Source organism: Neolamprologus brichardi, chromosome 22 (genome assembly GCF_056152115.1).
Source record: "Neolamprologus brichardi isolate AB-2024 chromosome 22, ASM5615211v1, whole genome shotgun sequence".
Classification (NCBI taxonomy): domain Eukaryota; kingdom Metazoa; phylum Chordata; class Actinopteri; order Cichliformes; family Cichlidae; genus Neolamprologus; species Neolamprologus brichardi.
This window is the reverse complement of record NC_142124.1, coordinates 8,305,476-8,331,024: the sequence shown is the minus strand read 5'-3', so window position 1 is coordinate 8,331,024 and position 25,549 is coordinate 8,305,476. Positions and strand designations below refer to the sequence as shown.

General features: G+C 40.3%; 2 protein-coding genes across 3 annotated transcripts in view; both read left to right on the top strand.

Moving 5' to 3' along the window:
- pkhd1l1.1 (PKHD1 like 1, tandem duplicate 1) overlaps positions 1-10,969 on the top strand; it is a 48,846-nt gene extending 37,877 nt beyond the window's left edge. Inside the window, exons 56-76 of one of the 2 annotated variants that reach the window (XM_087835184.1) lie at positions 711-829; positions 1,054-1,183; positions 1,488-1,661; positions 2,060-2,163; positions 2,339-2,465; positions 2,559-2,680; positions 2,797-2,887; positions 2,993-3,141; positions 3,519-3,641; positions 3,734-3,845; positions 3,978-4,094; positions 5,207-5,372; positions 5,978-6,210; positions 6,503-6,667; positions 6,769-6,926; positions 7,106-7,241; positions 8,246-8,590; positions 8,680-8,831; positions 8,960-9,106; positions 9,930-10,083; positions 10,285-10,969. In XM_087835184.1, coding sequence (XP_087691310.1) covers positions 711-829; positions 1,054-1,183; positions 1,488-1,661; positions 2,060-2,163; positions 2,339-2,465; positions 2,559-2,680; positions 2,797-2,887; positions 2,993-3,141; positions 3,519-3,641; positions 3,734-3,845; positions 3,978-4,094; positions 5,207-5,372; positions 5,978-6,210; positions 6,503-6,667; positions 6,769-6,926; positions 7,106-7,241; positions 8,246-8,590; positions 8,680-8,831; positions 8,960-9,106; positions 9,930-10,083; positions 10,285-10,541 — 3,281 coding nt within the window. In that variant the 3' untranslated portion in view covers positions 10,542-10,969. Of the gene's footprint in view, positions 1-710; positions 830-1,053; positions 1,184-1,487; positions 1,662-2,059; positions 2,164-2,338; positions 2,466-2,558; positions 2,681-2,796; positions 2,888-2,992; positions 3,142-3,518; positions 3,642-3,733; positions 3,846-3,977; positions 4,095-5,206; positions 5,373-5,977; positions 6,211-6,502; positions 6,668-6,768; positions 6,927-7,105; positions 7,242-8,245; positions 8,591-8,673; positions 8,832-8,959; positions 9,107-9,929; positions 10,084-10,284 lie in introns of both variants that reach the window. The other variant, XM_087835183.1, reaches the window with a different exon arrangement.
- A 1,303-nt stretch (positions 10,970-12,272) lies between these two features.
- Positions 12,273-14,592, top strand: gdf6b (growth differentiation factor 6b). The gene is made up of 2 exons (XM_035909341.2): positions 12,273-12,712; positions 12,905-14,592. Exons 1-2 carry the CDS (start codon positions 12,367-12,369, stop codon positions 13,795-13,797), a joined length of 1,239 nt encoding a protein of 412 aa, XP_035765234.1. The 5' UTR covers positions 12,273-12,366; the 3' UTR covers positions 13,798-14,592.
- Positions 14,593-25,549: the final 10,957 nt, after the last annotated feature.

The following is a 25,549-nucleotide window of genomic DNA, read 5'->3' as shown; positions in this document are numbered from 1 at the left end:
AATATTGCCGTAAACAGTTTATTTTGCGACACCACGAAACAAACGATAGCGTAAAATGAAACGATAGACGTTTTTATATCGTCATCTGATATATATCGTAATATCGAACAGCCCTAGCTCAGATCCTTATTATTTGTGATGCATAATTCAAAAACCAGGCTAAAGTAGAAAATGAACATTTTTTACGGTTTTTTTGTTGTTGTTGTTGTTTCCTAAAATTTCTGAACTTTTAACTTAACCCTTACATACATGAATTTTGACAACCTCAATCAGGATTTTTTTCTTAAATAATTTTATTTATCTTTAGGCATAACAAAAAGGTGTTTGAACTTCATTTTTTTAAATATGTACTTTTCAAAGAGTTTTTTACATGGCCAATTAGGTGGACAACATACGTTTAGACTTATGAATCGAGTATCGACTGACACATCAGTGTCCAATGTAGTAATTTATGTGCAAGTATACCATCAACACTGACACAAATACAAGAAAACAGTCTTTGAATAGCTGTAGTGACCACTGTGCCTGAAAGGCTTAATATGCAGTTTTCAAAATGCAAATGTATGTCTTTGTTCATTTTCTTTGAATTTTAAACTCGATAATAATCAATAGTGACAGTTATTCTAATTTTATTTAAATGAATGATTCAATTTAACATAAGAAATTTATCATCTAAAATGGCAGAAATAATATATTTTCTTGTCCAACAGGCGTGTTCGGCACACTGGAGCTCTACGGACTTCCTTGCAATGTTTACCGCACCAAACTCGCCGCTACTGCTAACGCTGGATCCAACACACTGACGCTGTCGCAGTCGGTCGACTGGCAGGTCTGTGTAGTTTCCTCTAGAATGTGTTATTCCATTTTTTTATATTACGTACTGCATTCACGTGTTGGGTGTTGAAAGCTGATTGTATAACATCCAACTAAAGTCCTGAATTTTTATTCCTTGAGCAACGAAATCAATTTATTCTCCTTCTACCAGATTGTCGAGTACCTTTACTCTAATTACTTCTCATTGGAAGTGTTCACTTTTTGACACGCCTGCTTCAGGTTGGAGACGAGGTTGTAATCTCCACCAGCAGCTACACCACATGGGAGACGGAAAAACGTCAGATCACTGCCGTGTCAGCGGATGGCTTCGTCCTGACCCTGAACCAGCCTTTGACCCACACTCATATTGGTGAGTTGTGGCTCAGTACTTGAAGTTATTGTTCTGGTGTTTCTTTTACATCAGCTGAAAGGATTTGTTAGGTCTGATTATATGAAATGAAATGAAATAAAAAGCCTTTATGTGTATGTGTTGAAGCTGTAAGAATTTAACTTTAAGGTGTATTAATGAGGGGAAAAAACATTTTAAGCAAACCTGTAATATAGACCCGCTGGCTGTCTTCTTACTACTAAGGAACCACCTCAGTTATTGACTGATGCTTCCAAAGCAACGCGCCATCAAACACTGAAATGTCTGCGTCATCTTCTGTCCACAGGTGGGACTAACTCTGTGTCAGGTACGACTTTCTCCTACACTCTGGCAGCTGATGTTGGTCTCCTGACCAGAAACATCAAGATCATCGGTCAGGATTATCCAACTATGATGCAAGACTCGTTTGGAGCAAGGCTGCTCGTCGGCACCTACTCCTGGCAGGGAATCAACTATAAAGGTAAAAAAAGACATCGCCCTGAAGACGTAGGATGCTGTGGTGGAGAGGGGGTTGAAACAGCAGTCAGTGATGGAGTGTAGTAGTGACACTGACAGAGGGAGGGAGGGGAAATGTTTCAGTATAAACAGACTTTAAGCCAGATAATAAGGAGACAAACTGGACAGAAACACATTAATAAAACAGACACTACATAATATGCAGTGTTACAGACTCAGCAGAAACAATCACAACCATTAAAGGAATGGTGATTGTTGTGAATGGCTTTAAGTGCAAAACACTGCATGTATAGCATGAAAGATGGGAGCTTACAACAGTTAATGTTTGTAGATGAATGGATATCAGTCATGAGGATGACTCTCAGACTTTCTGTCATCATAATTTGCAATTTTGTTCTGAAGGCAAAGCTCAGATCAGGAACGTGGAGTTCTACCACTCTGGCCAGGAAGGCTGGACTGACTACAGCGACCCACGCTACTCTGTGGCCTTCCTCAATCTGGGAGAGGTGCAGCCCACACGCACGCACACACAGCATCTTTCCCAGCAACTGCCTGATCATAGCAAATATGCTTTTTTATATCTTGTAGCAGAAGTTTATTTAAACAAAACTGCTGCTTTTGTTGTTTAATGAGAAGAAAGTATCTGTTAAATCTGTTGGGGGGTTTTTTCTGTGGTGAAAGGTGACAGAAAAAGAGTCATACATTCGGGGCTGCGCTTTCCACGACGGCTTCTCTCCGGCAGTCGGCGTTTTTGGAACAGACGGCCTTAATGTTGATGATAACATCATCCACCACACTGTCGGAGAAGGTAAACACTGTGCTGTCTGTCTCTCATGAAGGCAAAATGGTTATAAATTTGATTTCAATTTCTCTTCTTCTGTGTTTCTTTTTGTGTTTGCAGGCATCAGAATTTGGGGAAATAAGGTGAAACTGAGGAGGAACTTGGTGATGATGACACTGTGGCCTGGATCGTACCAAGACAGAGAGGAGCCTTTCAACTTTAACTGGAATGCTGCCATTGAGGTTTGTTTTCTAGGAATATCCAAGGAATAGGAATATATATCAACCACTTAAACGTAAGTCATGTTTGTTTATAATAATCATCTGGTCTCTTCTTTTTTCTTTTAAACATATGTCAGGTTAGCGAGGGGACAAACATCGTGCTGCAGCACAACATTGTGGCGGGTTATGAGAGAGTGGCGTATCGCATTGATGGCGAACCATGCCCAGGTGACATAGATGACTTTAATCAATAGTGACAGGCTATATGTCCGGTGCTGGTGCAAATTTCTTCCTCTTCCAGAACAGTAAATTACAGAACTTCTGCTTGTGCAGGTTATATAAATGATAATGAGGCTTGGATTCATAACGAGGCTCACGGCGGTCTGTTCGGGGTCTATCTGAACAATGACGGTTTGCCTGGTTGCTCCCACATCCAGGGTTTCTTTGTCTGGAGGAGCTTTGACTACGGCATCTACTTCCAGGTATTAAAAACCAAGTCTCTGCTTCCTACACTTGAACAATCAGCCAGGTTCACCCAAAACAGGGTAAATAACCTGAGGGTAACAAAAGGAAAGAAAAAATCTGGGCATTTAATGAGAAGAAAAACAGGCTATGTTGGATCATGCACGTACATTTGGTCATATTTTACTGCATCAAATAGCTTTTTGCCATAATTTTCACAACGCTCCAGTTGCCTTTCCAGAAAGCAGCTTTAGCATTAGAAGTATAAGCTGACAAAAGCCTGTTTGAGGAATTTGTTCAGGCAATATGTAACAAACCTAATATGTGTTCACTTTAAAAGGGTCCATGCTTTGTCTGAAAATAAAGATATAGTAGATCCTTCCTCTCCCTGTCACAGACCATCATGAATGTCATGGTTTCCAACGTGACCCTGGTGGACAACGGCATGGGAATCATGCCTATGATCTATGGTCCCCCTTCTCTCTCCCATGGATTTGCCAATAAAACAGTGCTAATTCAGGTGAGATGCTTTATTTTGATTAACTGATTGTTGTTCTTCTGTGGGAGCTTTGTCTTTGCCAAAGGATTTAACACAAATCCCTGTTTCTCCAGAATTCCTTGATTGTTGGCAGCAGCCCGAGCTTCAACTGCTCAGACACTTTGCCAAACATCGACTTTAATTTGGCCACCACTTCAGACCATCGGGCTCCCAGACCTATCCAAGGTAGAGTTAAACTGAAACTCTTAGATACAGATTTTGTCAATTTAAGAATAAAAAAAGTAAAACCTGAACAACGTATACATGCAAATGCTAACAAACCTCTTTAACTGATGTTTCTGTTTTCATTGTGTACAGGTGGCAGATCTGGAATCTGCTGGCCAAATTTCCAGTCTGCCCACAACCGTGCACCAGCTAAGGCTCATCATGTAAACATGAACTACAACTCTATTAAAGGGCTGATGACAGTCAAAGGTTGGTTCAGCCTCTGAGATTTGGAAACAAACTGACTTTTTGAAATGATGCTTGGGAGCTTTTTCCCAGTAAACATGCTTCTAACTCCTGAACAGAGATGGGCGCGTTACTGTAATCCGATTACTTTTTTCAAGTAACGAGTAAAGTAAGGGATTACTATTGCAAAAACGGTCATTAGATTACCGTTACTTTCCTGTAGGAACGCAGCGTTACTGCGTTACTAAAACCGTGATTTTTTTGCAAGAATGTCTCATGACAGTGACGTAAGCGAGTGCGACGTTCGTGACAACAGCTGTGTGCAGATCAACAATGGATAATATATCGAGTGCCAGAGAGTATGAGCGTGCAGCGTTTAAAGCGTGGAAGTACTGACCTTACTTTAAGTTTGATTCCATAAAAAGTGACAAAAACATTAGTGTCCGTTGTGCGTGGGAAGAAAACTTCTTTTTACAGCGAAAAAAACCCCTAAACTTCCGAGCAAGCACCGAGTGCGCTACGACGTAATGGGAAATTCACAGAGAAACTCGCGGATTCTTCCACTGACCGCTGTGGCACACCTGCACCAGGGTAAACCTCCGCCTACCCAACTCCTGCTTTACAGGTGAAAATAGAGCAAAAGGACCGCTAGTCTTTGACTTTATTTATTTTCTGCTGTGTTTTACTTGCATCTATTTGAAAGAGTGAGTGTAAACACACACAAAAATTATTATTTTATGTGCTGGAATGTGCAGAAAATAGGTTTAAATGTTAAACAAATTTCTTCCAGTCAGAGAATGGTGCATATAATTAAATTTTTGCTTGATACATAAAGTTAAAAGATTAAAACTAATAAAACAAGTTTTAAAAAGAAACTTTTCCATTTGATTACATTTTGTATGATGGATTATGTAGAAAAAGTAGAATTGGGCTGAAAGATCTATCGCTTTATCACCTATTCAGGTTGTAAATCGTGTTTTTAAAAAGAAACTAAGTAATTAATTACTTTTGAAAATAAGTAATCAGTAAAGTAACGGGATTACTTTTGGGGGGTAGTAATCAGTAATTAGTTACTGATTACTTTTTTCAAGTAACTTGACCAACACTGCTCCTGATTGCGCTGGCTTTCTTTGTAGACACAACATTTGTCAACTTCAGAAATGTCTGCTCTTCTGAGGCAAACGTCATGTTCATCACAAACCCACTGAATGAAGACCTGCAGCACCCGGTGCAGATTTCAGGCATTAAGATGATCAACAGCACAGACGAGGCCAAAGTGTTTATTCACAGACCTGATTTGGGGTAAGTCACTCCATGCTAACAGATGTCAGGAGGGCTAAGGCTTTGATTAGAAATCTGTTTATATCAGAAACCTAAAAAAAATAAAAGGCAATAACTTGTAAAAATGTGTTTTTCACATGGTGAAGACATGTTTTGTAAGTCAGCTGGCAAAAATGAACCTTTTATTCAACAAGGTAATCTTCACAAACTGACAGCGCTTGCATGGTTTTCAAAGTGTAGAAGTGAAGTGCTGATGTTAAACAAAACTACAATCACATGACTGTGACATCACCACCAATAACCTCCACTCTTTGACATAATGATGCAGATTTTCCGCAACAACTTGTGTGAAAATGCGTGAAAAGCTTTGACCTTTTAAGCTGGGTATTTGTTGATGTATTTTATGGAAAATGTGGTATTCAACTATTCACAAAAAAAGGTCAACTTGGCGGCACAGGAATCGTGATTGTGATGCCAACTTAACCTTGTGCACTCTACAGGCATCTTACATTTTAATTGCTGCTGCTTCATTTTAGAATTTAAGCTGTAAAACCTTTTTAAATGCTTTTTTTCTTTTTTTTATTCAAGCTTTTGATCAAGTAAAATCTAATGTTTTTGTGCCCCAGTAAAGTAAACCCTGCTGACTGTGTGGACATGGACTGTGACGCGAAGAAGAAGAGCTTGTTGAATGACTTGGATGGGTCGTTCCTAGGGGCAGTGGGCGCTGTGGTGCCGCAATCCGAGTATGAGTGGGGAGGAGATCCCAGGAGGGGGCTGGGCGACTATCGCATCCCCAAAGTTATGCTGACAGCCCTCAATGGCAGCCGAATCCCGGTGAACCAGATTGCTCCAAACAAAGGTAACTAGAGCTTGGTGGAAGAGATACAATAGTGTGTCTGGTAAATGTTTATTATTTCCGTTGATTTACAACAATCAGGCTCTATTTCTTTAAGTTCAAGCTACTGAACTCAGTTTAAAATGATATCTTATCAGTTAATGAATACATTTTTCCAGCCAGATACCTTAGTGTCTGATATTTCCTGTCTTATTTCTTACTTTGGTTTATTGCTTAATGGGTAAATTTAGTGTTCTGCGGTGGTCATGAGTTTTCCTGGAAAGTGTTATATATCTAGTTAAAAATCTGTGCGTAGGTGTGATCAGGAGAACATGCACCTACATGAGTTCCTGGCAGAGCTACAAGTGCTTCGGCCTGAACTACAGGATGTTGGTGATTGAAAGTCTCGACGCTGACACGGAGACCAGACGTCTGTCCCCCGTCGCTGTGGTTGGAGACGGCTACGTGGATCTGATCAACGGTAGGATAAGGAAAAGTTTTCCATCATATACTTGGGTGCTGACGGTCTGTTCAAAAACAGCAGAATGAGTTTAAAACTCTGTTTTGTGTGTTTGTGTCCAGGTCCTCAGGATCACGGTTGGTGTTCTGGCTACACCTGCCAGAGGAGACTTTCCCTCTTCCACAGTATCGTAGCCACTGGTCACTCCTTTGACGTTTACTTCACGAGCGTCAGCCCGCAAAAGCTTCGCCTCATGATGCTCAACTCTAATCCATCTGAGGTCAGGCCACATTTTCAAAAATGCTGTTCTGAATGTATTCATTGTTTTTAAGGAGTAAAACTTTCAAAAGGCACTCCTGAGATAAATCATTAAAAAAAGGCCCACAAATACAAACCAGATGTCTTCAGATCAATCTACATTCAGTAACTAAGTGTCTTTTTGTTGTTACATTTGTGCAGAGCATCGTGGTGTCAGTGTTTTATTCCAACCCTCAGCGTCTGGATGTGTATGTCAATAATCAACTGATCGCTCCCACTAATGCTGAGTGGAATGCTGGTAACACTGACTACATCTTGAAGAGACCGATACTTGCAGGTACTAAATGTTTACACAAAGATATCATGTGTCGACTAGCATCACGGCTGATCAAAAGGACTCAAATGCTGGACTCACAAAGCAACCTTTACTAAGTAGGAGGTAAAAGTCCAACAAATTCCAAAACATAAATTAACAGTGGAATCTAAAGGTAACAACAAAGGCAAACACAAAATACAAGACACAGGAGAAAAATGATTACCAAAATAAAACAGAAAATTGTGTGACAGTGAAACACAGGACACAGATGTGGAGACTTCACAACATACAAGGAACACGGGGGAGGGAGGATGGAAGTAAATATAAGGTGCACACAAGCTAAAACTAGACTTGAAAAAGTAGCAATAACTAAAACTGAGAATATATTTGTTAAAAAAAGCGACCAGGAAATACCTGCTTCATAAAAGAATAAAGAAAATAACTATAAAGACAGGAACCAAAATAAAAGTCAAAATGAAAACAATGAAACCCATCTGAGAACCCAAATATTAATGCAAAGAAAACCCCAACAACAAAAAAACAAACAAACTATGATCCCAAACCCTGATCAAGGTTTGACTTGGTAACTAAAGTAACTAAATAACTTGATTCTCTACAACAAAGAAGTAATGTGAGTATTCTAACAAGTTTTTCTGTACCATGTTTTCCCCAACAATGTCCAGCGGAGAGAAGAGAAAGGTACATCAGGTTCATCAACTGGCTCTAAAACGTCTTTCAGAATCTAGTGGACGCCAGCCATTTTTATAAAAGATGGCGGGCTAATGTCACGTAGCCCTTTATGTTTGTTTTGTTAAATGTGGTTTTCCACCCTTTTATGCTTTACATGAATACATCTTTTTTTACCTTTTGTCTTAGTATCTGCATTCTTAATTTCTCATCTTATGCAAATAATCACCACAAATATTAATCAAATCAACAGGAAATGTTACAAGGACCTGTCTTTGTCATGTATGAATTATATCTGAAGATGATGATCTAAGATTTTCTGTGTATAATCACTCCAGGTCAGTACGTCCCCGAGCTAAATGCCACTGTGGGCACCAACTACTTTGACCAGGACTATAAGATGCTGAAGGTCGTGCTGAGAGGCTCTCAACCAGTGGAGATCCGTACTTCCCCGGTTCTCATCATCGCCTTCGGGTTCCCCGCAATGACCGAGGAGGAGTTCTATGGCAGCAGCCTGGTCCAGAACCTCGCCTTGTTCCTCAAAGTTCCTCCCAACATGATCCGCATCTCCAAGATCATCAGGGAGAACGGAGGCGCGCGTCGCAGGAAGAGATCCACGGGCCTGACGGTGGAGGTGGAGATCAAAAAGCCTCCTGTCCAGCAAACCACAAACAGCACCAACGGTTAGGAAGAAGGAAAAGTGTCACGTTATTGCTCATTAGGGTCTAATCTGTCCAGTTAATCATCATCTTTCCTGCCTGTGTAGTCTCAGATGACGAGGACTTTACACTGCTGAAGAACATCGCTGATGAACTGGGTCAGGCAGCAGTGACCGGAAACCTCAGTCAGTCCATCGGTTTTAACGTCTCCTCCATTGGCATGGTCCCACCCCCTCCTCCATCCTCAGACCCCAGCTGGAATGAGGTGAAGCAGAATAACATCTGCTCTGTAGACACTATAACAGCTGTTTCGATATTAAGATGATAAAACTACATTACGTGTGTGATGAAATGTCTCATATGTACATGGTGATTTCCTCCTTTTAACCTCAGGTGGCGACAGAGGAAGTAACGAGAGAGGAACCTACCGTGAATTACGTGTCCGGCGTGGACCGCCTGCTGCTGATCGAGGAGCCGATAGCCGGGGAGTTTGTGGGTCCTCTTTACCAGCAGCCCAGTCTGATGGCTGTGGATGCAGAGGTGAGGCAGCTCGAGATGTTTTACCGCACAGCCAGTGTTAAAGCTGATGTTTTGGGAAGGATGTGAGGGCAGCGTTGGTTTATCTAATTTTTGTATTATTAGATGATCTTTCATTTCAACCAGTTCATCCCTTTCTACCTTTCATTCAGTATGAACTCATTCATTACTAACTCAGCGACCCAATCCATATAAACACTGCATATTTCTCACACCTTATCTGGACCAGGGTTGGATTATTTTATATTTAGGATCGTTTTAGTAGGACTGAGTATGACTCATCTGGTATTCTAGAAATGTACATTTCTCAAAGTTACCATGATTCTTTTGTTTTTCCTCAATCCAATATAAAATTTGTTGTCTAGACTTAGCTATCATTCACTGTAAGTGTGGAGTGGACTCGAATGAATTATTAGAGTAAAAATAAGGAACATTTTTGGGACATTTATGCGTGAAAATCAACAATTTTACCTGAGTGGATAATCTGGACTTTCTTTAATGGCAGTCATTATTTATAAATTTCATCAGACAGTGAGCACAACGGTCTATGCGAACGTCGATGTGCCTGCATGTTTTTATGACCACACTGCCTTGTTTGGGGGAAGTTTACGTCACGGTGCACTAGCTACCCCTGCACCATAGGTGGCACATTTCCAGCAGACTTTGAATAAGTTGAATACGTATAACAGGAATGACCCTCTTAGCCATTGGGTCTCGAGCTGTTTGTGTCCACAATGGAATATAATCAAGGCTTAAGTCTGTTTTCTATATTCGTCCCTTGTGTGTGTGTGTGTCCATTCACACTGACCTTTGTTAATGTCTGCAGGGAAACTGCGTCTCCGTGGGAGTGACGACTCTCATGGTTACAGCCAGCCTGAAGGACTCCGGTGGAAACAGCGTTGGTGGGCTTGAAGGAAACACAACCATCCTGTTCAGAACCTGCTGGGCCAACTTCAGCGACCTGTCCATTGTTAACAGCGGTGCGTTCACACATCCTCACCTGAACCTAAATAACGTTTGAAAACTGGCAGATTGAAAACAGCTGGTGCAGTGCATTCATCCAGAGCATGATAAAAAAAAAATTACGAAACCAATATGTGCATAAAATAAATATCAAGCATTATTTATGAAAGCAGAAACTGATCCGATTAGGCGTATAAGTATCTGTTCTTCATCTGCAGGTGAGAACCTGACAATGGTCTTCACTTTGAAGGACTGGGGCACCACATCAAGAGCCTTCTCCATTAAGAACACTCCCACCACCCAGATCCCGACGACCAGCAGCAACATTACAGAGCCGACACCTACCACGACCACTGGTCAGGTCACCGACGACAGCATCTTCGGCTCTGGCACCACTGCTTCTGCTGGCGCTCTGTGCCTGGCTAGTGTTATCTACACCGTGGCCTGCTGCTCCGATGCTGTCCCCATAGGTTAGAAGAGCTCAGCCCGCTTTATGAAGGATAATGTAAAGTCACGTTAACATGAAGGACAAAAACTAACCTCTTGTTGAAAGTTTATTGCAAGTGGTATATTTTTCCATTGCTTATAGCCTTCAAATCAATATCCATTAGAACAAAAATCTTCTCAGGTAAAAGGGATTTATGAAGAATACAACAACAAATAATTATTTTTACTATTTCATGAGGTAAAAGTAAAGCTTTTTTTGAATGATTTTGTGCATTAGATGTTAATTTCTGTTAGTTTTTGGGTTCTTTCATTGTGTTTTGTGTAAGATTTAATATGGGTGTGAGGTCCAAATAGATTACCTCTACTTTTAAAAAGTGCAGCAGTGAAATTGAAACTGCAAACAGCTGAAGGAAAACTAGAAATTTTGCAGTTTTCTGCATGTTAATGATTGTTTGAAACTACACTTTCTTTTCAATAAATCGTGTTTTTTATCTTTAAGTGAATCTTTATTGCGTCACTGTCTCTTGACTTGTTTTTTTCTCATGTTTTTGGGGCTTTAAAAAACAAAGCTCGTTGGTCTGCCCTGGCAGCAAAGTGGATAGAGGCTTTGCACTGTTAAAAGAAAAAAAAATACCAAAACATAATATTAAAAGACCAGACTGCAGCGCTGTAGGCAACATACTGAAACGGAGCCTATATCTACTCAAAGAGAATGTGATTGGAGGGGAAAGAAAGGTATATGGAGTCCAAATTTTCACGAACATTGGCTTTTGCCACGATTCTTTACATGGAGTGTTACAAGCAGCACCTTTGGGAAATCAGCAGATCCAAAAACAAATACAAAATCAAATCACTTGGAAATTATTATTTTAACTGCTTCAATAAACATGAAACCATAGTGAAGGCCAAGATTTAGCAGTGAGGTAATGGAGCTAAGATTTGCGCGATGGATACAATGTAAACAAATTATAAGGACAAAAGCGTTGGGCCACGCCTCTTGATCTTCGAATTCAGGTGTTTTCAGTCCCACGGGTGTATACAAATGTTTTTACTGAGGATATTCCCACCATTAAGAACATTTTAGGAGGGGTTGGAATAAATAATTTTAATGTCCCAAAATTAATAAAAAACTGAAATAAAGAAATAATGAACAGCATCGTGACGTCTTTTTTTCATACCATGCAGAAAAGTGTAGTATAGTTACGCAGTTGTGTCTTTCTTTCTAGAGTCTATTCTAGTCATGAATCTCAAATATGAGGATATCTGAATAATGTGTGGATTATAATAATTATTTCTATCTGCTGAGCACAGACTCTGTCCACGGTGCTGAAGGACGTTGCCTCTGTGCGCCTTTCGTCTTCCGCATCAAAGCAGTATCTCTGTGCTTCACTAGAGGGCATTACACTCCACAATAAACACTAAAGAAATAATGCACCGAGGCAACGTTACAGGAATCGTTCTGCAGAGAAACTTCCAAAACTCAGGCTTAAAACTGAAAATCAAATCAATTTAAATTCCATTTAAGCAGGTTTGGTGAGAGCGAGAAAAGTCAGCGCAGTTTCATGCACCATAGTCTTTTGAGCGCACATCTGTCTTTCCGTGAGGAGGGTGGGGGGTGTCAGAGGAACAATTATCTTTACAGCCTAATTTGCCCTCTCCTTTAAGCCTTTAGAACAATGTAGGCGTGTCCTCGCCTCCTGTGTTTTTTAAACTGCGCGCCGCCTGTCCCTCCGAGCTGTGCGCACTTTGCGGAGCAGCCACTTGCTGCACACAGGAGCGGATGCAGAGTCCAGCTCTGGTCCCCCCCCGGCCACAGCTCAGGCTCCGACTCAGACTCAGGACGAGCGCAGAGGATGGATTTCTATCACTTCTCTTTTCTTTGCGGGGCTCTTGTGTTCGTGTGGGGCATGCCCTGTTTCCAGACTCTCGTTATTTTCCCTCCAGCTGCGCCGAAAAGCAGCAAAGCGGCGAAGATTTTTAATTCACAAGAAGCGTCTAAATATTTTAAGGAGTTTTACGCTCGACCCTCACAGGACAGATACAACAAAGCAGCACATAAAGACTTAATTGAGCCGCATGACTACATGTTGTCTATTTACAAGACATTCTCCACGGCGGAGAAGCTGGGTCTCAATGCCAGCTTTTTCCGTTCTTCAAAAGCTGCAAACACTATTGCAAGTTTTGTGGACAGCGGACAAGGTATGTGGAGGTGTGTGAGTGTGTGCATGTAGGTAGTATTGCTGGTTCACCTGTGACTCATACTCTGTCTCCCAGTTTAATTCAGTGCAGACTGCATTTGGGATATTTATCTGTCAGATTCCACATCTTTGTGGTATGTAGATCATCTCAGTGAGAAGGCATCTGACCCTGCTGTTTTAATGCTTTCCACAGATGACCTCCCACTCTCCCCTCTGAGGAGACAACAGTATCTGTTCGATGTCTCAACCCTCTCAGAAAAAGCGGAGGTGCTGGGAGCCGAGCTCAGGATTTACACCAAAGCGTCTGGGAATTTCAGGATGTCGGAAACAGAGCCTGTCGACATCCAGCTCCTCTCCTGCCACGACCAGCAGCTGCTCGACTCCAAAACACTGGACCTGCAGGGTTCCCACAGGCCGAGGTGGGAGGTGCTGGACGTGTGGGAGATATTCAAGGAGCGACAACACCTGAGCCAGGGGAAGCACTTCTGCCTGGAGCTCAGGGCCGTGCTGGACAATCCTGAGAGGGAGCTGGATCTGCATCTTCTGGGACTGCACCGACATGGGAGGCCTCAGCAGAAGAAGGCCATCTTAGTGGTCTTCACCAGGTCAAAGAAGAAGCAGACACTCTTCAGCGAGAGGAGGGAGGGGAGAGCCTTACTGGGCCTCGAGAAAAGCCCCAAAGAGAGGGGCCCTGGCACTAAAGCCAGCAGGAGACGCAGGACTGCTGCATCCAAAACCCGCCATGGGAAGCGACATGGCAGGAAGTCAAAATCCAGGTGCAGCAAGAAACCCCTGCATGTGAACTTCAGAGATCTGGGCTGGGACGACTGGATCATCGCCCCGCTGGACTATGAGGCGTACCACTGCGAGGGGGTGTGCGACTTCCCCCTGCGCTCCCACCTGGAGCCCACCAACCACGCCATTATCCAGACTCTGATGAATTCAATGAACCCTAGCAACATGCCTCCAAGCTGCTGCGCCCCATCCAAACTCAGCCCCATCAGCATCCTCTACATCGACTCAGGAAACAATGTGGTGTACAAGCAGTACGAGGATATGGTGGTGGAGTCTTGTGGTTGCAGGTAGTACGACCCCAGCAGGGGTCGTGGCTTACCTTGACCTTCTGGGAATTGAACTGCATCGCAGTCAACGTGGAGGAAAGCCTGTATCTGAAATAAAGAGAACTTTATTTAGCAAGATGGAGACATCAACTATAGTTGAGAAGCATTTTTCTTTCAATTATGCATCCAACACAGTCATCTTGATACCTCAAACATCTCTTTTTGTCCATCTCCTCACCCTTTTTTTAAAAAAAGAAAATCTAATCACTTGAAACTTTGCAATTACCACAGATTTGTGGACAAATAAATATGCATCTCATCGCCAAATTAATAAAATACTAAATGCAAAAAGTTGAGCATGTTCTTGCAAAGATTTTGATGAAAAGGATGATTTCATATCTGTATGCTAAACCCTGCAGCTTGGTCGTGTCCTGAAGAAATAAAATTTATGCAAACAACCACACAAAGGTAGTCCAGATAAATAAATCCACCCTGCAATAAATGTGGATGTAAATGTATTCAGAAAAGGCATAAATATGTTATGTTTACAAAAACAGGTTCTGGTAATACAAGCTAGGTATACGCAAAGTGGACGTTATGTGGCTGTCTGTTCCCAGCCATTTAATAACCAAATTTGTTGTCATAGTTAGTCAAACACAGCAAAGAAGCAGAAGCCACCACCAGCTGTAAATATCAGCTTATTTGACTCTTACCTGTCACAAGACTGATACAGGTGATGATTCAGACATGCAAACCTTCCACTTTATGATTAACTCAGCTCCTTCTGGAAGTTAGAAGCGTGAGGATGGTTTCCATACACAACTCCTTGTTCTCTATTCTTCAACAAAGAATAAACCTTCAGTTTATATACTGAACTTTTCAAAAGATTGGATTAAATTAAATGTGTAATTTGTATAACTTTTAGACTCTTTATATAAAACTTAAAGGATTTCAAAAGGAAACTATATTAGCAATGAATCACCCACAACAATAAAACCATCTGCCAAACTTGGACACAGCTCTAACCCATGAGGGCATGGAGACAGGATGTCTGGTACCAGAGACCTGGTTCTAAAACATTTTGAAGATGTCAAAAAACAGCTTTTAAGTGATTATTAACAATGAAATAAATATCTACTTTGAGTTTATTAAGTAGAGTTGTATGTCATCAGTGTGGTAACTTCATTCTTAGTTTTGTTTCATATCTATAACATCCACTTTGCTCAGACACGGTGGCAGTGGCTCTTTTGAGCTCTGTCCTTTAAATGTGAGGCCTCCACGGATGCTTGGATTAAACTGGGAGTGGGGAGTCTGGAGGTTAAGTCAATGATCTGAGCTCCTTATCATATTCTTAGGTAGTTGCTTCGGTGTAGATGGGCATATTGTGCCCACTGCCATCGAGGAGTCTACCTGTTATCTTACTTGTCTAATGAACATCCACATGAAAGCCAGAATCTTAGGTTTCCCAGCAGATCGCTGCATTGTAAATGGTTTATGTTATTCCCATCAGCTGTCAGTGGTTTTATTGTTTTGGCACAATTTTTCTCTGGTCATTTTCAAAAGAAGGCCTTGGAGTAAAAAACACTATCCAAATCTCTTCGTCTGTTAGCTGATATGTAATAACTTTACATCCAGTTTCACTAGAACAATAATATGTATCCAGTTAGTTAATATAGAATTTTTGCTGACTGAACAAACTGACTGATTACACTCTTTCCAGCTGTTTCTTCTGTAAACCAAATCATTAACTTCAGGTAAACACGTTCCGCATAATGGAAGTTTTGATTTTTATCCCTGCCAGGATTAAAATAGCAGATTTTCAGCACCTGACATGGCCTATGACTCAGGGAACGTCTTCCGATCGACCAATGTTCACATCTTTTCATCCAAACCATCGCGGGGTTTCCCACCGCTTTATGTTTAAGATGATTATATAGATGCAATAACTTTGTCTGTAATGCACTGATGGTCAAAGGTGCCATGTGTAAATATTTGGTATGGAAATAATAATTTAAGTCATGTGAGTAAGTTATTGCATTTACTTTGTCCGCTTTGTTCTGTTACAACTTCCAGACGGCGCAAGTCACACATCTGGAGGTTCAGGCTCAAATAAACACACATGGGTAATGTTTTTGTAAAGAAATGTGACAGATTGTTAAATATCAGATTTCTATCAGTGTTTTTAATGTATATATATAAACAGGAAATAATTATCCACTGAGACAAAAAAGAAAAAAAAATATTTTTGGTGTTGTGTTTATCTTAGCGGCACATTTTAACTTTTCATACTTTATGCTCTGCAATATTTACTGGCATCCAAAAATAATATATTACAACAACCGATAGAGACAGTGTTGTGGCACACTGTGTTTTATTGGAACCTCTCATTTCTATAATAAAAGTGTGCTACTCTATGAAGCAAAAATTCCTGAATAATGTATTTTTGCAGCATTAAATATTCTAACCAAATTAACATATAAAATGTATAAAGATGTACATTAAAACTTACAATGTTTTCTTGCTGATGTTGTGAATGTATTTATTTATTTTTGACAGTTTTAGTGCTAGTACCACATTGCTTATAGTGATTACTCTTAACATGACTTTTTTTGTATTGTAAAAAATGCCAGCTCTTTATTGGCCCAGAGTCTGTAAACAGTAAATTAAACAACATTGTAACAGAAGGACACTGAGGCACCTGGAAGATGCAAAAGTAGCATAAACCAAATTGAGCCAAATATGAGCTGGTCTACACCTGCAGGAGTGCTGTTGATTCTCTTGCTGACCCCAAACTTTGCAATACCTTCAAAATAAAGCATTAACTACTCAAATGCTGGTAAAATGTTAATTAAATTAATGTAGCAATTGTCTTTAAAAAAAGAAGAAGAAGAAGAAAGGAAATACATGAATGTTTTCAATATTAAATTAATATATATATTTTAAAGGAAAACAGAAAAGCTCAAATTACTGGTTAACAAACTGGGCTAACTACAGATTAGCTAAATTAAAACAGGGTTTGTCATGCTAAAACACCTACTCGCTAACTGTACAACAGGTGTAAAGGAAAGTATGATCTGATTACACTTAAAGGAAAAACCTCAGCTTGAATTAAAGTAACTGTCATGTCTGTCTATAAAATAATCTAGTAGCAGGTTAGCTTAGCATAAAGACTGAACAGCAGCCTAGCTTACCATTGTCTTAAAGTACAACTGCTGCTAAAAATTAATCAGTTAGCAGCTCAATCCTTTGTTAAAGACAGTTAAGGGAAGGCAAGAAGTGATTACGTCTGGTAACAATACAGGTAGCTGTATTTAAAAAAGTATTATGGCCTACACTATATGACATTTTGTAATAACATAATTTTTTTAATGGCTGTTTTTGTTTTCATTAAACAAACAATATATAATGTCTTAATAAACTATATTTTAAGATGCTCTAGCTTGGCTGAGGCCACTATTTCCAGTATATACAGTCCATGGTTTGCAGTTATGGTGTTTTGCTAATAAAAATAAATTAGCATTGTTGTGGCTTCATCTAACATTCAGATTAGTAGTGGAAAAAAAAAAAAGACTAAAATGTTTGTGTTTTGCCAGAGAAATCCAAAACTGCTGTTCATCAGTAATCCTGTTTAATAGTTTGATCACTTTTTCCTGTAAGCTTTAGTGCTATCAGGTTTTATAAAGTGCTCTCACAGCAACCCTTTAACCTTTTTTTACATCTAAATTTTATTTGATAAAGCTTGAGTACACTTCTCCAGGTTGAAAAGTTTCCACATAGTCAGCAAATAACTCTGCTAAATTATTATTTACCTAATTTATAAGCAAAAATATTAAACCCCTTTGCTAGTTTCCCAACTTCAAATTAAAGAAAATAGTTTAGACATCTTCTTCTCTGTTATAGAAAGATAAATATTTAACTCTTCCATGATGGGTTGTCCAGTTTATACATGAATTACTTCAAATAGAGTGAGAAGCAGCTAATTATATAATTAGATATGTCAGATTTTTTATTCTATACACAAGATAAGGCTCCAAGATTGACACAATACAGACTACACACGGGTCTTTAGGGGGACATTTGTTGCATATTCAGCTTCAGTTCCAGCACAGAGAGCTGAGATGTACCTGCTGCTGGACAGGGACAGTTTGCAGGGTGAAAGCAAGGTCAGCAGACATGTGGAACTAGTGCCATCTTCCATGGGTGGGCTGTGTTTCTCTGTGCTGGAGGTCGGATGGGGAGGGGGAATGGATGGGATCAATATGTGACAAACAAATTGGTGTGCGGACGCAATAACTGACCCCGCTTCAGTCTAGAGCCACATTGAGTCCTTTGCTTCACAGACAATAGTGGTGGAGGATCTCAACATCAGATTAAGCCTGCTTTTGCCCTAACTGGGTTCAAAGGTCAAGTGGCCCATTGTCTCCAGGGACTGCGGATATTAAACAATGTACACGTCCCCTTAGAAAAGAGCTGCAATTAAGAGGGAAGAGAGGAGGGTGAGGGGGAAGGAATGCGTGCGATGCTCACTGAGGGCCTCGCTGTCAGTCGCCAAACAACAAGGTGAGATATAAAAAAAAGGGGGAGGCGGGTTTGAAGCGGCTGCTCGGAGCAGCCTCGAAGGACAAAAGACTGGAATGCAGCGTCTCTAAAGAGGAGGCGTTTCTGCTCTGTGTCTCGCTGTGGCAGATTTGCTGTGAGATGGAGAAAAATATTTGCTGGAGACACAAAGACGGGTGTAAATCGAGTGCAGGATTCAGCTGCTGTTATCAGAGAAGGGGGAAATAAGTGGGAACTCATGTTTTTTTCTGACTTTTCTGTGATGTTAAATGTTTCACACATGCCCAGAGTGCAGTCAAGAGGAACAGAGAGTTAAAAAGGGGTAAGGACAGAGATCTGGAAACAGATATTTACAGAAGTACGGGAAAAAAAAAACATCAAAGAAATGTCAGACAAGCCCGGCAAAAACAGAGAAAATACTTTCCCCTTAAATATTATCCAGCACGTGCCTCCCTTGTTTGCTTTTAGAAGTGAAAAGTCCTCTCACCTTGACCTCTGTGTTTACTCTGGTAAACGTAGCTTGTTAGAGGCTTTATGGGGGAAATCCTTTCTGTGGAGTCGGATGGCAGCAAAGCCCCGACACAAGAGGGAAGTCACTTCTGTTGGTCAAGTAAACTCTGGGAATTGCTCTTCCTCAGACCTCACAGGGCATGAATTTAATGCTTTTTCAGGTCTAGATACCCTTCAGTATCTAATCAACAGCATTTCAAAGACTACATTTCAACTTAAGCAACATCTTTGAAATATTTTTATCAAAATCCTGTTTAAAATACAATTTTTTTAAAAAAGCGGAAAATTGCTGAAATAAACATGCATGTATTGTGTTTTTATATATTCTGTCCTAGCTGGTTAAGGTGGAAGCTTACATATTATTTAACTGGTTATGTATGGTTGCGTTTAAGATTTATACTCACCATAACAAGCGTATAGTGTCTTGTGCAGTTTTATGTTGCAGTCTGCATTTAAGTTTTTCTACTTTTGTTTAAAAGTCTAAGTTTATTTAATTCTTTTTAGTCTTCTTTTTTCAGTCTGACCTTCAACAAGTACATTCTGTAGGAGATATATATATATATATATATATATATATATATATATATATATATATATATATATATATACTGTAGCTCAGATAGACTGAAATGTTGGAGTTAAATAAATATTTTGTCTGTAAGTGAGACACTGTTAAGATTTGTATTTATACATAGATGAATTTCACTGAATTTCAGATGCAGATCAGATGAAGATGCAGGAGAGCTGCTTGGTCCAGAGGGAGAGTGAGGGCAAGGTGATCCTCAATTACTCAACCTGGCACACCTGAGAAAGAGGTAGAAGAGGAAGAAAGAAGGAAGGAAATAAGGAACTAAGGGCACTAAGGGTGTGTAACATCCTAAAGTCTTAAAGTGATTTTTATATTTCTTTTCAGTGTCTGACTGTTTTGATTCATAAGCTTTGCAAGTGTATGTCACATTATAAACTAAGCAAATTCCACTTTAGACGCATGTTGATTTCATTCAGTTATGAAATACTTGAGTCAAAGCTCCATTGATATTCAGCTGATACAATAACTACCTTTGAACAGTTGGAAACATGCATATTAAAGTTAATTACTCTCACATTAATTTAACAATAGTGGAATTAATATTGCCTACTGGGGCTTTAGTGAGCGAGTGCACAAATACTGAAACACTGAAATTTAATTAGTGTGGTCCTTTGGCCAGTTGCACACCTGGAGAAAATGGATTACACAGGTGGGAGCAGCTCAATTATGCAGACAGGTGTGCATTGTAAAATGTGTCTTCTTAAAATCAAGAAAACCTCTCAGGTTAGCACTAAAAAATGTGATAAGCATACAGAATACACTTTAAAATAATTCAGACAAGTAACATAAATGACTGTTTCAGTTGTTCTAACAGGAAGTTAAATAACAGGACATTCAGTGAATGTCCTGTTATTTAAGTGAATGGGTTAAATGCAGAGAGTAATTTCCCTACAAGGGATTAATAAAGTATACAAAAAAAAATTCACTGATGTCGGAAAAAAACAACTCCTTTTTCCACATTTGAAAAAGTTACAAATAGAAAACAATCAGGTGTAACCTGCATCAGCTGGAAGGCGTCTCCACTTTATCAGTTTGTGCACTGAGCGTGATCTTTGGGACAATGACGTCCATCAACACCATGTTAAAAGATGAAGTCAAGTATTTCAGTGTGATGACATGTTTCATTTACAGTGTGCAGACAGATTTACGCTGTGCAAGCTGCTCCTCACATGTAGCATCAATCAATTACTGCAGTGAACATTTTGTTCTCCAGATTTGAGATAATTTATTTAAAACATTGTAACTTATTTCTCCTGCACATTATGCAGTAATGACGATACTGATAGTTAAATTAGTAAGTTAATTTACCATGTTGTTAAATGACTCTTTATTTGAATAAGTGTTGAATCTGCTCCTGACTGTGCTTCCCTTTAAATTTAAAAGGCACGGGTCAAACACCGGGGAAAATATCTGACGATACCAGAAACAGCTGTCAAAACATTAATTACAGCACAGTTTTTTTCAAAAACTCTTTAATTTTATTATTTTTTCTTTGTTGCTCTTGTCTTATTGTCATATTTTGATCTCAAATTCAAATGCCTCAAAATTATTTCAATTTCACAGGTCTCAGGAGGATTAACTTTTGTCATATGCATTTAGCTTCTCTTTTAGGACTTAGGACTTAGCAATATTTGAGTTTTGGGACTCCACATTGTAATAATTTGGCACTTAAAGCATGTAAATGTGTTTGTATTCATCCATTAATACCTGCAGTCACTGCTCTATAGGCTCAAACAAAATAACTTTGGTTTAGTGACTTCCACTGTTCCCCATCTGAAAGCTCAAAGCCCTCTCTGTCTCTCATTTTTCCTCGCTGTAACCCCTCTCTCGATTTCTTCTCTCTCACCACATGTACTTTGGATACACATGCTATATTTCCGCGCTTTGAACAGGAACCTCCCGTTGCATTCCCATACTCGATCTTTCTGTTCCTATACAGTCTGTGGCCTCGGGTGAAGGTTTCATGAGAGGGCAGCGGGCACGGAGCCACATTTTTTAACATTTTAAAGACCCGCGTTATCCACAACACCTCATTCTGGTTACGTTTTTATAGACGTTGGAAGAGTCCCGATACCATCCTTCATCTCTGTGATGCACCTGAGGGGAAGAGGATGTGAGCCAGAAGGGGGTGTGTCCATGAAGGAAAGACAAACAGCAGGAGCAACAGAAACAGAAAAGGAACAAGAAAAGGAAAATAAATGAGAAGATGTGTGTCAGAGAGCAGGAAGGGAAAGAAGAATGGGATGACAACTGAGGGAAAGTGAACAGAGATAACGTGACAGACGAGTAAGGAAAGATGAAACTAAAAGAAAAAATGGGAGAGTGTGAGTTTTGAAGGGAAATAATAAATAAATAAATACATTTGTATTTATATAGCACCTTTCAAGACAGAATCACAAAGTGCTGCACATAAGATTACAAGTCATAAAAAGATTTAAAAAGAGAAAATAAAACAGGCAAAAAATGAACCAAAAGCAGTTTTAAAAAGGTGAGTTTTGAGTTGTTTTTTAAAAGCAGCTACTGAGTCCACAGTTCTTAATGCTTGGGGGAGAGAGTTTCACAGTCTCGGGGCCACAGTGGCAAAAGCTCTGTCACCCTTAGTCCTCCTCTTAGTATTTTTTATAGCAAGTAAGCCCTGATCAGATGACCTCAAAGACCTGCTGGGACATAGGGCTGTAGCAGATCAAAGATATAGGCTGGTGCCAGTCCGTGCACAGCTCTGTAGGTCAAGACCAGGATCTTAAAATCGACTCTAAATTTAACAGGAAGCCAGTGTAACTGAGATAATAACGGTGTCACATGTGAGTACTTGGAGGATTTTGTCAAAAGCCTAGCTGCAGCGTTTTGCACAACCTGCAGACGATCTAGAGAACCTTTACTTAGACACATAAACAGCAAATTACAATAATCCAAGCGTGACGAAATAAATGCATGTATAGCAATCTCGAGTTCAGAGCGAGATAAAACCGGGCTTAGCCTAGCCACATTTCTTAAATGATAAAAACAAGACCGAACCAGAGATTTCACATGCCCATCCAATGTGAGACTCGAGTCAAAGGTGACACCTAAATTCCTGATAGAGGATTTAACATAAAGTGAGATAGATCTGCGAATGAAACCTCTCAGGGGCGCATACGAGGACTTCGGTTTTCCCCTCGTTGAGTTGGAGGAAATTTGCAGCCATCCAACGTTTGATCGAATCTAAGCAATCATTCAGACGCTGAAGCTTAGATAAATCCTCGGGCAGAAAACAGACAGCTCTGTGTCAGAGAAGTCATAAAGAAAGGAAGCAGTTTAAAGTATGAAACAGTCTTTCTAGTGTTACTTCAGCAGTAGTAAGTGAGGCCACAGTGCTGCTTTGAGCTAAATGTCCAGGGGAACATGAATGTCTGCACTGAATTTCACGGCAATCCATCCAATAATTGTTGAGATACCTCATTTCGGGCCAAATACGCGGACCGGCTGGTAGACTGGTGTTAGGATCTCTGCAATAGTTGAATTGAAGCCGCAAGGGCCAAGATACCCAGAATGTAATCCCTAGTACAGAGAGCTGAAGTGAAACCAGAACTTCCGTCCTCTGTTCCAAATATAAGAAAGCCTCATTCAAAATCCCGTTGATGTTAATAATAAAAAAGCCTGGGAACAGATCCTCAGCAGTGCATTTGAAACTGATGGGAGAAACTTATTCCAGGATAAAAATACCCCTGACCACAGGGCACGAGGGGTCACTGAAGGGTTTGATGAGCATGGAAATGATGTGAATCATCAATCATCTTTATTCGCTATAGATTAAATCCTAACCAACCACCTGTGGGAGATTTTGGATTGATGGGTTAGAGAGGAGCTCCGATCATCAAATGAGAAAGAAGGGAATGTCTTTTAAACACCTTCCAAAGACACCTAACCCTGGTTTTCTTCATCGCTTGCCTGCCTTGTGAGAATTGTGCAAATATGAATTAGTAAAAAAAACTCTTGCACTGGTAAAAAAAAAAACTGTGCTGACTGACACCTAACGAAGAGGCCCTTCCTCTTGTGCTGGTGCTAGGAGATATATCAGCATATATCTATGTCCTCCAAATTGGTGGCTGGGCATGGGGCAACCACAGACTCTGTACTAGATTTGAGCCAAATAGTTGACTACTTCTGATGAAAGCCTCCAGCAGATGGTCAGGTGTGACATGGGGAGATGCTAACTACTGGTGCCTTTGTCCCTCTGGAAAGGAAAGAGGACTAAATGATCTAAAATGCAGTTTTCTGTTACATTTTGGTGCACAGTCACTTTTCTTTAAAAATGCAAAACAGCGTTTTTGTATTACTGGAAAACTACACGTTTCTGTTAGCAATGTCATGCCACGACTACCAATTTCATGAGGCTGGTGACGTGCAAAGGAAGACCATTTCTGAACATTGCAGCACAGGCGTTTGGCATGATTTCTGAGTGTTTCAATATGGAAAGCAATTCAAAATAACATGCTTAACTTGCTCAAAAAGACCAAGGGAGAAAAGAGTTACAGAGGCAGTGAGCTTTGAATTCACATCACTTGTTTCACCAGTAATGTATTTTCTAGCATATGCTATAGCGAAAAAAATAGAAACCATAAGTGAAATAAAATTCTGACTTAGTTGAAAATCAATAAAACTAGTTCCTTGTGTCTTGTGTTCTCAGTCAGACCGTTTCAAACGCTGCGCCCGCAGCTTGTAATGCTGGATTTCTGTTGTAAGTTAGCACCAGAGATAACGTGGATGACACTGAGATGCTGCGTGAACTCTTAATAAATGAGCTGACCTTTGGGAGGTAAATCAGCCTCTTTAATGAGGTTAAAATGGGGGCAAAAAGTAAGACCTTGTAATCTACATCAGTAAATCAAAGGGTGAAGTCTTTCCTTAAGGTTAAGGTTAACGTGAGTCAGTGTATTGTTCTCCAAAAAGATGTAAACACAGCTATATGTGTGTGTGTGAGAGCTCCCTGTCCCTGTTGCGGAGCCTCATCAGCCAGGCCTTTTGGCAGAGTTACTTTTTAGCGGGTGTTCCCTTCTTCTCCTCTCCGCAGCCTTTTACTGTCACACAGGGATCTAAATGATGAGGACACGCAGAACACGCAGATGTTTGCAATATCTCTCTAATATGAACTCTCTCATACGGAAGCACCTGGCTCTGATTTGTCTAAGATAGAGCATGTAGTGTGACATCAGTTTTTATGTGTGCAGAAAGATACTTTAAGGAAAGGGAAAAAAAGAGGTGGAGGGCAGGAGGGGGTTGTAAGTAAAAACAGAGGAGCTGTCGCTCACATGCCCGACACAGGATGATAATCACGGCCCTGGCTGCTTTTGTACATGAGCAGCTTTGGTTTTGGGTGACAGCGCTGGCAGTGTTGTTTTACAGTCAGTCTGCAGTTGGAAATAAAAACCAGACGAGGCGGACTCCGCGGCCAAAATCAGTCCCCCCGGTAATTAAAAGTGCCTGCTGAGAGCTCTTTACTACACACAGCCAGATCACTGATCATCACTGCACGATCACATCAAAAGGAAATGACACAGGACACAAGGCGAGCCATTAGTGAGTCGATTTCCCCCAAAAGATCACAGGCAGTCATTGGGTGGTTGATTACCTACAGATTGTCTGTTCTTTCTCCTCCTTTCCACTGGAACGCACATATTTTTATTTTTTTTTAAATGCCTTCTGTTGTAAAACATCACAGGGGTCAGCTGTTTAATGCCCCAATGATGTGATTTGATGCATCATCAGTTTTGCCCATATTTCAGTTAAACTGGATTTACTTGCACTAAATTCTTAGAATATGAAAATGCATGTACATCATCTTTAGTTTAAGCACGTTAAACTTTATGATGGTTTATGTATGTATGGCTCCCCTTCCACTGCATACTCTGCTGTGTGGTTACATCAAGCAGCAACGAAGCCTCATCGACCACAAAATTCAGTCGCTTGAGCCTGACTCCAAAAGCGAGGCTATCAAAGACTCTAATATTTAAAACTGCAACATTAGAGCAGAAATAACCATGTTTATATCCTGGTTTCTAAAAAACGTTCCGGCTTCTATGGCAAGGTTCTCCTTTCATATCAACTTTAGAGCTGGGGACTTCGATTATGGGCAAAATCTCAA

Coding starts and splice junctions, on each gene's coding strand:
- gdf6b (XM_035909341.2), top strand. CDS start 12,367: ATGGATTTCTATCACTTCTCTTTTCTTTGCGGGGCTCTTGTGTTCGTG. Junction 12,713..12,904: donor TTTTGTGGACAGCGGACAAG/GTATGTGGAGGT, acceptor TGCTTTCCACAG/ATGACCTCCCACTCTCCCCT.